General features: G+C 38.8%; 1 protein-coding gene across 1 annotated transcript in view; it reads right to left on the bottom strand.

Annotated features, from left to right (window-relative positions):
• Window positions 1-15,239, bottom strand: part of PRKN (parkin RBR E3 ubiquitin protein ligase) — a 710,634-nt gene that overhangs the window by 378,188 nt on the left and 317,207 nt on the right. Inside the window, exon 6 of the mRNA XM_039380803.1 lies at window positions 14,977-15,060. Within this exon, the coding sequence (XP_039236737.1) occupies window positions 14,977-15,060 (84 nt within the window). The remainder of the gene's footprint in view (window positions 1-14,976; window positions 15,061-15,239) is intronic.

The raw sequence follows: 15,239 nt of genomic DNA, 5'->3' as shown, positions 1-15,239 counted from the left end.
ACACAGTTATTAAACACTCAATAATAGTACTTGCCACATGTGAATGAAGAAATTGTGCTCTTGCATATAAACACTGCCTGACATTTGAGAAGAGACGTTGTAACCTAACAAAATCACCTTCATCTGATTGGATTACTGACAGATGATTGCAGGAACATGTTGCATGCTTGAGCAGATATCCAAGGTTTCAATCATCAGTAATGAATTTGCAACAGCTGCAGACAGTAACATACTGTTTATATGTCATGTGCAGTGAGCAACAAAAGATTCAGTGAAAGTGTTACTGCAATTCATTGAATTACAGAAAGATATCCCTGAACACATTAGACACATTGCCACAGCACATGCAGAAATACGTATCAAACAAGCTGCATTTGAAAGAAAATGTGGCTCTGATTTGTTACACAAGCAACAGAGTAAGCACAATATTAGGATTTGGAACTGACTCCACTGTATCCTCCCGAGTTTGTTTCTTTGGTTTCAATATTTCATTCATAGGTTTCAATTATTGCTTCCCAAATTGTTCAGGTCCCTGAATGCCTGCATGTTTCCTAAAACTCAAATAGAACAAATACATGAATGGTATAATGGCCTCAAATAATATGTGGAAATTACTTGTTGGGCAACATACATCATACATAGAGCAACTGTAACACTGCTCTCACTATAGGCTCAAGACTATATAATGGCAATAACACATGCTATGTGGGAGTCTCACACACCTCCTTCCCATACCTCTCCCCAATGCATAAAAATACAATACACTGAATTTGAACTTCCCTTCCCTTTTGCATTCGTGCTAAGTGTAACTAAGATTCAATAAATACCTATATACGTAAATGGAAAAAATTTACATAGATGACAAGAAATATTTTGGTCATATTTATTCTTTATATCTCAGTCTAATAATACCTGGTTTCCCTAAGAAAACTGTTCTGGTAACATCTGGTTATTTCACCACATTATATCATGGAATAGTCCATTCAACCCAATATGTTCTCTCTAGTAGGAAGTTAACAGAGATGCCTAGAATGTGTGCTAAAAACAATAAAAACTCCACTGAGATAAAACTTAAAATAGTATTTGCTGAGATTATGTTCCTAATCTTCAGCAATTTGTTGCTCAGAGACTTTGTAAACCAGAAGTCTCTTCACAATCATTCTCAATGGATTTTTCTCTCATTATTTTGTCACTTTTTGAACACATTGTAGTGTACACCATATATCATGGAAAAGAATTGTGCAGTTTAATTACAAACCGTGTAAAAAGGAATCTCCCTGTGGTTGTTTTAAACATCACACAACTGTTGTTGGAAAAGAGCATTACATCAGGCCGAAATAGGATGTTATATTCTTACAATGTTAAGTCTTTCTGACAGTCAACACAGCATGGGTACAGAAAAAGTTCCCTGCTGCAGCACATCATCAGCATGTTTTCCAAACATTTCTAGAAGTAAAATATCTTGAAAATATTAAAAGTGCATTTACATTCAGTTTTGGTTTGCAAATACCAAACTACCTTTCAGCATAGTCAATGAAATATTAAAGAGCTGTGCATAACCTAGGATTTGGTCAGATGAACACAAGCTGTGCTCTGCTCTCTTCCTATAACATCAGAGCCTTGACACTGACAGTCTCAAGGAGGATATAAAAATGATCATTTATAAAACATTAACTGCTTTTTCAGTGAATCCAGGGGCATCAAAAAAATTGAAGAAGAGCTGTTGACTTGTTAATATACATATCAGTCCTTCCCAAGCTCTCACTGATTCCTGCTACAGGACAAATTGTCATCTCAAACTGCCTCTCATCAAATGATGAAGCTTCTACGCTATCTGAAGAATATTTCAAGAACTCTATAATTGAATGAAACGTGAAGTTCTGTTCAAAACAACTGCTTATTTTTAAAAGGCAGTTTTCAAGGGCAATGCAAACCTAGCAGCTGAGCACAATGACACAAATTGCTCATATAAGACAGAATAAAACACTGAAAAAATTCCCTGAAAGCGTGCTTAATAGTCATGTTTTCAAGGTAAGGCTTTCTGGACCTGAACCACAAATGCAAAAAGATAATGAGCAACAAAGGTGGTGGTGTGGTTTTTTTTGTTGTTGTTATGTGACAGTGTTAACAAGTAAAGAACAACATCCAAAAGAGCAGAGGATTTGTTTTAAAAAAAGCATTACAATCTTCAGCACTTTCTGTTTGATCTTTTACAAAATTGTGACATTTCCACACATGTAAATAAAAATGGTGGTATCAGTCCAAGCAAGATGAGCTAAACTTACTGACACCATTAAGCACAGAGCAAAAATTACTGAGTTCCTTTGGGTTTGCTAGAATGTGTATGAAAATTTCAGCTCAGAAAAACTATTAGCAGTTCTTAATTACTGGTGATGTGAGAAAACTGACAAACAGTTCCAGAGACCTGCCTTAATCTCAGTTTAAGGACTTCTATAAAGGCAAAAAAGCTCATTATTTAAAGAAAGGCCACTTTAAAAAAAGAGTCAAAAGAAAAAATATAATGAACATATAATCAACGGATCTAAATCATACTTGCTATGTTTGCTAGTCATGGGTTTTGATGCAGACACTGCCTGTGGCCCATAAGAAAACACCCAATATATTGTGGAAATATGAGGAGTGAATAAGTATTCACTTTTCTTTTTTAAAAAAATTAGGACAGATTTTCATTTCATAAGCTACAATTTCTATTTCCAAAATAAATAATTTAACTTCTTGTCCCTGTATGGAATTAATTCTATTTTATAATTCAGTTTTTCACCTATCATTGATTTTTCTGAACTGAGAAGTGGAATAATAGAATTTCTTTATAAAGAAAAAATTGATCTACTCCAGAATGTGGTTACTTTGAGAATATCTGTAAAAAAAAGATTTAATTATGGTTTCCTAAAGAAGAATCTGAAAAGAAACATAGCATTGACATATTTTGGAACAACATGCAAAGAACTCCAAAACATATTAAAGATCTTTAAATACTAAGAAAAGTAAACTGCTGTGTATCTTTCTTCACAATCAAGCATTTGAGGTAAATACTTTTGATCTCTGCTTGCTATCAAGTATATCAATTTAAAGGCCTTGTATTAGTATAATACAATCACAGCACCTTTGCAGGTTATTCCAAAGTGCCAAGGTGCTGTTTTCAGTACTGTTCCCCTCTTCTCTCCTCCTCAGAAAATGCACTGGTGGCTTAACAAAACCACCCTCGCTTTGGCCCAGTCCCAGAGATTTGACATAACTGGCATAAGTGAAACCTGGTGGGATGAGACCTCTGACTAGAGCACCCTGTTGGATGGTTACAGGCTCTTCAGGAGAGACAGGCAGGGCAGAAGAGGTGGAGGTGTGGCACTGAATGTAATTGAAGGGTTGGAATATATGGAGCTCACAGTTGGCAATGGTACAGTTGAGAGTCTCTGGGTAAAAATCAAGGGGCAAACAAATAATGCGGATGTCATCGTAGCAGTCTGCTATAGACCTCTCAGCCAGGACAACGACACCGATGAATTATTCTTTGACGAACTAAGGGACACTTGTAAGTCAACTGCCCTTGTTCTTATGGGAGACTTCATCTTGCCAGAAATTACCTGGGAACATCACACAGCTCGTACAACCTAGGCCAGAAGATTCCTCAAAAAGCTGGATGACAACCTTATGGAGTTGTCATCCTAAGTCGACTCAGAAAGATGCCCTCCTTGATCTGCTGCTTGTCAACAGAGTGAATTTCATGAGTGAAGTGGAGATAGGTGACTGCCTTGGCCACAGTGACCACAAAGTGAGAGAGTTTAAAATCTCTGTTGACAGAGGGACAAGTACCAGAAAAACCTCAGCTCTGGACATGAGCAGAGTTGACGTCAGGCTGCTCAGCAAATTAGTAAGTAAGGTCCTCGAGGAAAATGTTTTTGCAGGTGCTAGGGTCCATCAGTGTAGGTCACTTTTTAAGCATTGCCTCCTAAGGGCAATTCCCAAATGTTGGAAATCAAGTAGGTGAGGCAGAAGGTCAGCTTGGCTGAACAGGAATCTTCTCTTGAAGATAAGGCAAAAAAGGAGGGTGTATGCCCAGTGGAAGTAAGGTCAAGTGACACGGGAAGAATTCAGAGATGCTGCTTGCTGCTGCACGGAGAAAATTTGTGTGGCCAAAGCTCAACTGGAGTTGAAGTGGCCAGAAATGGGGGGGGGGGGGAGGGGGGGGGGAGAATTTTTTCAAATATATTAATGGCAATAGCAGTATAGAAATATCATTGGCCCATTACAGGATGAGGATGGTCACCTCCCAAACAGGAACAGAGACAAGGCAGAGGTGCTTAATGCTTTCCTTGCCTCTGTCTTCAACACAGATGATGGACCAAGGGGGTCTCAGTGCCCTGAACTGGAAGACCATGACTGTGAGAATGATCATTTCCCAGTTGACCCTGAACCTGTGCAGGATCTGCTGCTTCAGCTGGATTCCTACAAACCTACAGGGCCTGATGGGATTCATCCCAGAATCCTCAAAGAGCTAGCTGAAGTCATCACAAAACCTCTCTCAATGATTTTCGGGTGGTTTTGGGAATATGGAGAAGTTTCAGCTGATTGGAAGCTGGCAAATGTTGTTGCAATTTTCAAGGGCAAGAAGAAGGATCCTGGAAGCTACAGGCCTGTCAGTCTAAATACAGTGCTATGTAAAGTTAAGGAGTTCTGGAAAGTATTGAAAAACATCTGAAAGGCAAAGCAGTCATTGGTCACAGCCTTCATGAAAGGAAAGTCCTGCTTATCCAACCTCATTTCCTTTATGACAAGGCACCCCATCTAGCCTATTGAGGGAAGCCAGCTGATGTAATCTTTTTGGATTTCAGTAAACTTTTCCATACTGTCTCTCACAGGATCCTTCTGAACAAAATGTCCAGCACACAGCTGGATAAACACATCATGTGGTGGGTGAGCAGTTGGCTCACGGGTCAAGCATAGAGGGTAATAGTGAATGGGGTAACATCAGACTGGTGACCTGTAACTAGTGGGGTTCCACAGGGCTCCATCTTGTGCCCTGTGCTCTTCAACATCTTTATAAATGACTTGGACACAGGACTGGAAGGGATACTAAGCAAGTTTGCAGATGACACAAAACCGGGAGGAGCTGTTGACTCCCTCGAAGGCAGTGAGGTCCTGCAGAGAGACCTCAACTAATAAGAGGACTGGTCAATCACCAACCATATGAAGTTCAACAAGAGGAAGTGTCAGATTCTGCACCTGGGATGGGACAACCCCAGATGTTCATACAGACTGGGGAATGAAATGATGAAGAGCAGTGTCACGGAAAGGGACCTGGGATGCTGGTCGATGGCAATCTGAATATGAGACAGAAGTGCTCTGGCAGCCAGGAGGGTCAACTGTGTCCTGGGGGGCATCAGGCAAAGCATCGCCGACTGGTCGAGGGAGAGGATTGTCCTGCTCTGCTCTGCACTGGTGTGGCCTCGCCTGAAATTTTGTGTGCAGTTTTGGGCACCATAAAGATAAGGCATCACAAAGATAAGATTTTAGGCACTACCAATAAGAAAGATGTTAAACTATTAGAGAGCGTCCAAAGGAGGGCAACGAAGATGCTGAAGGGCCTTGAGAGGAAGGCGTACAAGGAGTGGCTGAGGTCACTTGGTCGGTTCTTCCCCCTGAGGGTGGTTGGTCACTGGAACAGGTTTCCCAAGGAAGTGGTCACAGCACCAAGCCTAAATTCAAGAAGTATTTGGATTATAGTCTCCGGCACATGGTGTGACTCTTGGGGATGGTCCTGTGCAGAGCCAGGAGCTGGATTAATGATCCTTGTGGGTCCCTTCCAATTCAGCATATTCTATGTTTCCGTGTGATTTATAGATGATTTAAAATACAGAGCTTTACAGGAACACAACCACATCATGTCATCATTTAGGGAAGCTTTATATGAGATAATCTAGGCAATTATCAGCACGTGAACCTGACACCACACCTATATACAATAAATAGCTAATAAACTGCTCAATTAATAAAAGAAGGATGTGTAATTAATGTCAGTCAACAAGGTTTTATAGTAACTAGACTCTATCAAACTAATCTGACATTTTTATGAGATTACAAACTTAGTGGAACAACATAATAGCGATGTGGGAATTTACCCAGATTTATGTGTGGCATCTGATACAGCACTGACATTTTGATTAAGAAACTAGAACACTATGAGATCAGTGAGACATTTAATTGATAAGTTTCAAAATGTAATTTCCCACAGTGAATCATCAAATGTCTGTTTTTCAAGGTGACTTTCAGTGATCATCTCCTAGCCCTATGCTATTCAAAACATTTCCTAATGATCTGGGATAAAGAAGGCATAAAGAAATAAATATTTTAGACGGCACAAAGTCTGGAGGAGTGGGAACAATGAAACTAAAAGTCACTGACAAAGCCATATAAACAGCTTATCTGAGATCAAAAACATAATATGCATTTTAAAACAGCCAGAAATAAAGTCACATCACTGAAAGTAAGGGCCATTCTGTCCAGCAAGGTAGCAACTTGAAATGACTAAGGCTTTTGGTAGATGATCAGCTAAACTGGAACCCTCAGGATAATATTATGGTTAAATTGTCTAATCAAAGAGCTGAATATCAACACAAGTAAGCAGAGTGTATCACCCCTGAAGTTGGCACTGGTGGCATCACTACTATAAAACTGCGCCATATTAGTATTTCCTTTGGTGAATGGATAGGTTTGTGAAGGGAAGAGGCTTTAAAATCAGAAAATTCTCTGAAATTGTTTGCCAGTTTGCTCTTCTTGTATCACAAAATAGAAAAGAGAAGAAAACTAAAATGATGGGTCTGGTCTGCTTGTTATTTAGCTTGCATTTATGTTTTATTCCTTTTACTTGCCATAGCACTGTGAATAAAATAATATAACAGTCCCTAAACAGTAAAAGCAGTAGCCAGAGTATCTGGTAAACATGAAAGATATTCTCAAACTTGTATTGTATAAAATATGAATAACTCTCTTCTACAGAGGATATCTCTTTGATATATGGAAAATGATGACTTTTTTTACCTCAGTCTTCACTGGTAAGTGCTCCAGCCACACTACCCAAGTTGCAGAATGCAAGGGTAAGGATTAGAAGAATGAAGAACCATCCACTGTGGGAGATCAGGTTTGAGACCATATAAGGAACCTGAAATTGCACAAGTCCATGAGACCTAATGAGAGGCATCCATGGGTCCTTAGGTGGATGAAGTTCCTAAGCCATTATCCACCCTTTTTGAGAAGTCATGGCAGTCCAGTGAAGTTCACAGTGATTAGAAAAAGGGAAATATGCCCCCCAGTTTTAGAAAGGGAAAAAGGAATGACCCAGGGAACTGCAGGCCAGTCAGTCTTGCCTCTGTGCCCAGCAAGATCATGGAGCAGATCCTCCTGGAAACTATGCTAGGGCACATGGAAAATAAGGAGGTGATTGGTGACAGCCAACATGGCCTTACTAAGGGTAAATCTTGCATGACAAATCTGGTGGCCTTCTATGAAGAGGCTACGGTGGTGGTGGATGAGGGAAGAGCAACTGATGTCATCTACCTGGACTTGTGCAAAGCGTTTGATGCTGTCCAACACAACATCCTTGTCTCTAAACTGGAGAGACACAGATTTGACGGACAGACAACCGGTGGATAATGAATTGACTGGATGGATGTACTCAGAGTTGTGTTCAATGGCTTAATGTTGAAGTGGAGACCAGTGATGAGTGGAGTTCCTCAGGAACTGGCACTAGGAGTGGCACTGTTTAACATCCTTGTTGGCAACACGGACAGTGGGATCAAGCATGCCCTCAGCAAGTTCACCGATGACACCAAGTTGTGTGGTGCTGTTGACACACTGGAGGGAAGGGATGCCATCCAGAGGGATCTTGACAGGCTTAAGAGGGGGCGCATGCACACCTCATGAAGTTCAACAAGGCCAAGTACAAAGTCCTGCACCTGGGTTGATGCAATCCCGAGTACAAGCACAGGAGGAGAATGAACTTAGAGTAGTCCTAGGGAGAAGGACTTACAGGTGGTGCTGGTGTACAAGAAGATAACCTGGCGATGTGCACTTGCAGTCCAGAAAGCCAACTGAATCCTGGGTTGCATCAAAAGCAGTGCAGCCAGCAGGCTGAGGGAAGTGATTCTGCCCTCGACTCTGCCCTCATGAGACCCCACCTGGAATACTGTATCTAAATGTTGGAGCAAGTCCAGAGGAGAGTCAGAAAGATAAATGGGGCCTGGAGCACCTCTCCTACGAAGACAAGATGACAAATTGGTTTTTTTCCGCCTGGAGAAGAAAAGGCTCTGGGGAGACTTTATAGCAGCCTTCCAGTACCTGAAGGTAGCCTACAAGAGAGCTGGAAAGGGACTTTTCATAAAAGCATGTAGTGATAGTACAAGGGGTCATGGTTTCAGACTGAAAGTACGTTTAACTTAGATATTGGGGAAGAAATTTCTCACTGTGAGGATGGTGAGGCGCTTGAACAGGTTGCCGAGAGAAGCTGTGGATGTCTCAGCCTTGGAATTGCTCAAGGCAAGGTTGGATGGGACTTTGAGCAACCTGGTCTAGTGGAATGTGTCCCTGCCCACATCAGAGGGGTTGGAACTAGATGAACTTTACAGTCTCTTCCAACCCAAGCCATTCTAGCACTCTATGAAGACTGGATAAAGAAGTTGTTATAATGGCTGAGGGAGTTGGGGTTCTTTACTCTGGAGAAAAAGAGGCTCAGGGGTGACCTTATCACTCTACCTGAAAGGATGTTGTAGCCAGGTGCAGGTCAGCCTCTTCTCCCAGGCAACTAGTGACAGGATGAGAGGACATAGCCTTTAGCTGTACCAGGGGCTGTTCAGGTTGGACATCAGGAAGAATTTCTTCCCAGAAAAGGTTGTCAAGCACTGAACAGTCTTGTGGCACTTAGTGCTGTGGTCTAGTTGACAAGGTGGGGATTTGTCAAAATGGACTTGATGATCTTGGAAGTCTTTTCCAACTTAAATGATTCTGTGATAATCTTACTCCACAAATATTAAGTTGTTACAAGGATTCTTATCTGGTATTTTAATTAGCACTCCTATTCCATCATACTAATGGTAAATGTTTTTTAATAGCATATGATATCTGGACCACTCTCTAAAGCATAAGGCAAACTAACATGGTTTCTTTGTATTAAGAAACATCCCAGAATTTTTTAAATTATTCATAGTAATATTATGACATTGAAAATATTATAACAGCTCCAAGGACAGACAGACATGGCTCCTTTCACAAATAACCAACCACATCATTGTACACACAGAATAATGAATAAACAATATAGCAATGTATCAGAGCCTTCCTATAATGAGATGATAGTTCTTTACTATATTCATACTTTGATAACATCACTAAATTTACTACTTTACTCGTGATACTCTGCTACAGAATTTATTTCTGTTCTCAACTGAAATTGAGGTCTAAGCTAATCAAAGCAAAATGAGATGAAAACAAGCATATTTCATCTGAACGGTGATGTTTGAAAAGAATAGCTTTGGATGCTTGAAAGAAAAAATCATTTGGTAAGCTGCATATTTAAAGTGTACAAGCTGAATACTATTCCCTTGATTTCTTAGTCCAACCTATTTCAGATGAGCATAGACTCCCTGTGGAACAGACTGACTATGAAAAGATCACATAATATTGCTCTCCTCAGCGATAAATCTAATGATAATAAACAAGCAAGAATAGGAAAAATATTAATGAAAAATGTTCAAAAATTTAAATATAATAAAAATAAAATGGCAAGATTCAAGTTACACAGGAGGAATGGGAAAAAATAATAGAAAAAGCTACATAATTAAAAAGCAGAGCACGGCTCTTGTTGCAAACTTTTTGCTCCCAAACATAGCCTCCAACACAGATGCTACAATACAGTGGAATCTGACCATTTAAAATCACATATAATGACCATATGCTCAAAAGTGGAATATAAATCTTTGCTCTGGACACAGGAGGTTGCTATAAAGCTTGATATTTAAGAAAATCCAGTACTCAGAGATGACAGAATCACAGAATAAGCTGAGTTGGAAGAGACCCACAAGGATCATTGAGTCCAACTCTTAGCCCTGCACAGAACCGCTTGTAAAAGTTCACAGAAGTCCCACTGCTTCTTTCAGAAATGGTTTGTTGAAGCCTAACTAGGGACTGGAGAAGAGATAAATTGCTATTCAGTTTTGATGATGGACATTTGATGCAGTCTTCATCAGGTTTTCATTTTTCCTTATTCCCAATACCTTAAGCCATATCTAACCTATAATTGTCTTTAACCTTTTCATTATTATTTCTGAGATTTTCTAATCTACATCAACTGGTTTGGCGCATCAAGTGAGAATCCCAACAACACAAACAGAACATTAGTACTTTTTCCACAGGTTTCTAAAGTTCAAAACCACTTGCCCTATATTTTGCCTTGAAGACATGGCAATGTGTTTCAGAAACTGATGCATGTTCACTGGAGTGTAGGATTGATGTGTAGCTGATTCCCATGAAATCACCAGTTCAGTGCTTTACAGTGGTGCCACAGCTCTCTGTCTACCTATGAAAAGACGCATATTATTTGTATGGCTCTTGATGACTTTTACAAAGCATAAGCCTAAAAAGAGAAAGAAAATGTAATAGCCTTTTTATATACAGAAGTAGAATAGCCCTCTTTGCAACCAGAAATTCACTTCATTGAATGATAAACAAAAATGTTCTGTATGTATATTAGAGACCGGAAAAAGTTTGAGTCTAACAAGAACACTCCTTCAGTAATATCTTATTTGAATAAGGAAAGGTTGAATAAAGCGTTTAGTATCACGTGTTTTCTGATGACTTGTAAAGACAAGCATGAATCCACAAAAATTATACCAGAAATACTCTCAAGACATGTTTTAGTGGTGCACCTGGCAGTACGAGGTTAACAGTTGGACTTGATGCTTTTAAAGGTCTTTTCCAATCTAAATGATTTTGTGACTCTAAGCTGTAACTAAATTATGCTCATGTGAGAAAAGTATCTGCAAATTCACAGAACCACACCTCTTTCCAACCATACCTGCGCAGCTACATACAGTGCTTCTGGCTGAAAGTTTTTTGAGAAAGCCACCAAAAGTACAAAGTTCTCTCTCCTAATTTGTGAAACAGCTTGAAATACTCCAATTTGATCCTCATTTAAAATGTGTCAATCAGCTAAAGTAGACTCTTCCATTTTCTAATTAATATAATTAAAGTTTGTTTTAAAAGTGACTTGAGTGTTCTACAATTGCAGCAACACAAGTATTCACACCAATTTCATCTTTTTGAAGCTGTAGAAGTTCAGAATGAATGTATTGTTTCTGATATACTGTAATTATTATGAAAAAAAAACCAACACTGAGCTCTGCTTTGGACAATCTGTGTATTTTAACTGTTTCTCAAAGCACTTGACTACTCATTTTGTTTCATAAACTAGTCTAACATTAAGTCTCTGAAATGAACACTGCTCATTACCTTTCCAGGATCCATATTCTCTGTTTAGCCATTTTCACCTGTCTTTGTAACTTTTTGTATTTCTGGCTACAGCACACAATTTCTCAAGAGCCCACTAACCCAGGTTGTGGCGTAACAGCTTACAATCAAAATGAATATGAAAAGAAGCTGTGGGGAAGTATCCCAGGCAGCACATGGGACCGATATACAGTGTTCCAGGTTCTCCAATTTCTCAGTCAGAATTCAGGCATATTTTAAGATATTACAATTGCAAGGTTACCTTTTATATTTATTTCTCTTGCAATTCTTTTGATCATAATTAGGAATTACAACTATTTACAAAATACTTTTTTCCCCTCACTGCAAGCTCAAAAGTAGTTGAGTTCACAAATAAAGCACAGAGAATAGATCATATGAAAATTTTAATTAAGTTTACGTTGAGTACACCCACAAAAATTAAGGAGATACATTTCATATTTGGGAGTACATTAGAACACATCAAATCACAGTGCATTTATCATCAAGATAATCATATCTTCTGGTAATATTTGAAAAATTTTATTTAACTGAACTGAAATTTGATTTCCATTGTTTTCTCATATTGTCAACTACTATATTTACATTTTTGATTCCAAAAGAATTAAAGTCTGTAATTTCTGTCAGAGAGACTAATGTCATATCAAAATAAAAATAAATTAGTATTCAAAGGAAAATATAATTACCTTTTGAAGGTATGTTGCAAACTGGTGTTTATGAGAATTTAAAACTGACAAAAACCAATTTTAAGCAAAACATGTCTTGGGGAGAAATAATGGAGCAATCTTTTTTTTTTCCCCCTTAAACAGCAGTATTTGCAGTTTGTTGATAACTTACAACTAAGAGCTTCAAAGCTTCTTCATTGCACATCACTGAAAAGAAGTGTTTACACTGTGGAGCTACTTAAGAGAGACAAAACATAATTGCACAAACTTTATCATGAAAATGCAAAAATGAATATTTAATGATAAAATATGATTTAATTTTTCAAAGATCGTAACAGCCAAGAAAAGTTTAGAGGTTTCAACCTATGATTTAGTTAAAGGTTATTTTTTATTCTGTTACAAACAGTTAGACTGTATTACCAGAGCAGAAAAGAATGACAAATCCTGGAAGCACATCTGTAGGATCCCTATCATTTCCCGCTCAGCAAGATACAAAACAAAAGTCTCAGTGATTTAATCCTTTGAACTGGAAGATTTCCCAGGAAGTGATGATGTGTTTTCACAGTGAGTGAGGCTGAAAAAAACCAAACCATTCAAAAGCACAAGAATGTCTTTCAGCAACCAGAGGACCTCAAGAAGCCACCAATTCAAATACCTGGTGCAGGGTCACCTACTGGATAGGCAGATTAAAAAAAAAAAAAAAAAAAAAAGGTCAAATTCATTTCATTGCCTAATTTTTCTTGACTAGATGTATATTGCCAGCGATTGTGGTTGCAAATCATAAAAATTTGGACTGTTCTTGCACCTCAGTCTGGTTCAGTTCTAACACAATTGATATAGTGGCTTGTAGCTGATAAAGGGCAAGTGTGTCTGGAAATAAAGTTTGGAAATAAAGGAGCAGCACATTTTTTCAATAACAGCCTTATCCCTGTAGTTCAGGTGGTCTGAAGCTGCATTTGCAACATATCTGCCTAATATAAGGTGTCGCCTGAATTTTGTTCAGTGATGCCTTACTGAAAGATAATACTGATCCTTGGCTCTGCTAAATATGCAGCTTGCCAGAGGCACTGACAGCAACTGGAGTCATGGGACTTGGTTGACTGAGTATTGGTTGTTTGCCACAACATTAGCCAGTTAAGATTTTAGTTTTATGGTCAATGCTTTTTGTCTTCTCTCTTCACAAAGGATGCTATCTTGCTTCATTTTTTGCTTTTAAAAAATAATAACTGATTCACTGAGGCAATGGGATGTAGCTCAGGAGATAGGGCTGCCAAAAGTGTTGTTATTTCAGTACCTTTTTCACAAATATGTTGGATAACAAAAGCCATAAGTTGGTAGCTGCAAGTCAGTCAGATATATTCTGCAAGTCCCACTAGGTGACAAAACTGGGAATTTTAATCACATGCTTTTGTATATAAAGGCTCAAGCTGGATACCTGCCAAGGAGACTTCTCTCCTTGTCAAAAGCAAGTTTTACCTTCTTCATGTTCCTGTGTCATCCTTAAAGAAAGAAGAGAAAACAGGAAGGACTTCTTCCCAGGGACAGAAGTGGCACAGCGACAACAAACAGGTAACAAAGTCAGGCAGTCAACCCTCTTGCACCCAGAGTATTTCCTGAAGCATATCAAAACTGGGCAAGGTACAGCCAATCTGCCCAGAGGCAGAGTGGTGCTTGCTTTTACACTCCAACAGTACTACTCTGAGAATACCACTTGAATGTCTAACACTGACCACTTTCAAAAGCGTGGCTGAGCCACTATTACAAGATGCACAGCAGGACGCAGAAGCCCAAAAGCTGCAGTTTCTGTTGGCTGCACATGGACGCAGCCATAAATCCCATGCTGCTAAACAATCATTTGGTGCCTAAAGTTAAATAAAAGTATTTCCTGACGCCATCTGTGGCCAAGCAGGAGACATCTATGGAACTGTATAGACATGCCCCTTTACAACCGTCTTGCTAGGGAAGACAAAGAGAAGGCCGCACCAGAGCAGGCGAGAAACTCTGAAAAAAGGCGCTTACGTAGTCCCAGTCTGCAAATCTTTGATGAGTAGAATCCTTCCATATATATGAAGTTTCGTGTTTGTCTTTAAAAATCTATGTCCAGAAGGAACACTCAAATTAAGCTTTTTCCTGAGAAGGAGGTATCTCTTAAAACATTTTTAGTATTAAATACTATAAATATCTTAATACATGAAAAGATGTAAGTATGCATAAGTAATGTTTTAAAAAATCTTCATTAAGAATTTGAGATACCTGTGGTCCTTCTTACTCAGTCTTTTCATTGATGCAACTTCAGTAAACAAAGGAAAGAACAGCAAAAAGACATGGGAGAACAGACTGTAAAATAATCAGTGTGAAGAACCCACTCCTGTGGACAAAGCCTGGAAATCAGATATGCAAGTTCTGATATACAAGATGACATGGAAATTTGAAGCTTTCAGGGCAATGATATACATAATAATTCTAAAATGAGCATCGGCATAAACATTTAAGTATTACATTATGCATTTAACCTATGCATACTTGAAAATGTAAGAGTTCTACTTCAGTGCAAAAGATGAGATAAAATTATTTCCTCCTTCATTCCAAACAGCAACTGACTCAAGTTCCTCCATTTTGCCAGACATCAGAGGTATATTATCTGATGTTGAACAGCTCTTTTGAAGTACCATACATGTTGCTTTACATTTATTACTGAAATTCTAACATGGTTAGAATTGTTACAAGGAATTATTCTTATAAGCGCCACCGTACTTGGAGAAACATGACAAAATCTTACCGCTACATTTCCATTGCACCCTTGGGACTGGCAAACACCTCTTATTCTGTTGGGAATCAGCACATCATCCCAGCAAGATGGGCCCTGCAAACCAAAACCAAAGCATATAAAGGTTTTAATTCACTTCGTAAGTAAACACATAAAATTTGATTTCATTGCTGCTTTTCCTACCCCCACTTCCTTTAGATTTTAGCTAGACAGTTTTGTCATTATTACAGTTCAATCAGAGTATACAACAATATTCACCAGTAAAGCTCAGTCAC

Source organism: Pipra filicauda, unplaced genomic scaffold (genome assembly GCF_003945595.2).
Source record: "Pipra filicauda isolate LSUMZ 115617 unplaced genomic scaffold, ASM394559v2 scaffold202_size1376763_pilon, whole genome shotgun sequence".
Lineage (NCBI taxonomy): Eukaryota > Metazoa > Chordata > Aves > Passeriformes > Pipridae > Pipra > Pipra filicauda.
This window is presented reverse-complemented; position numbering and strand designations above follow the sequence as displayed.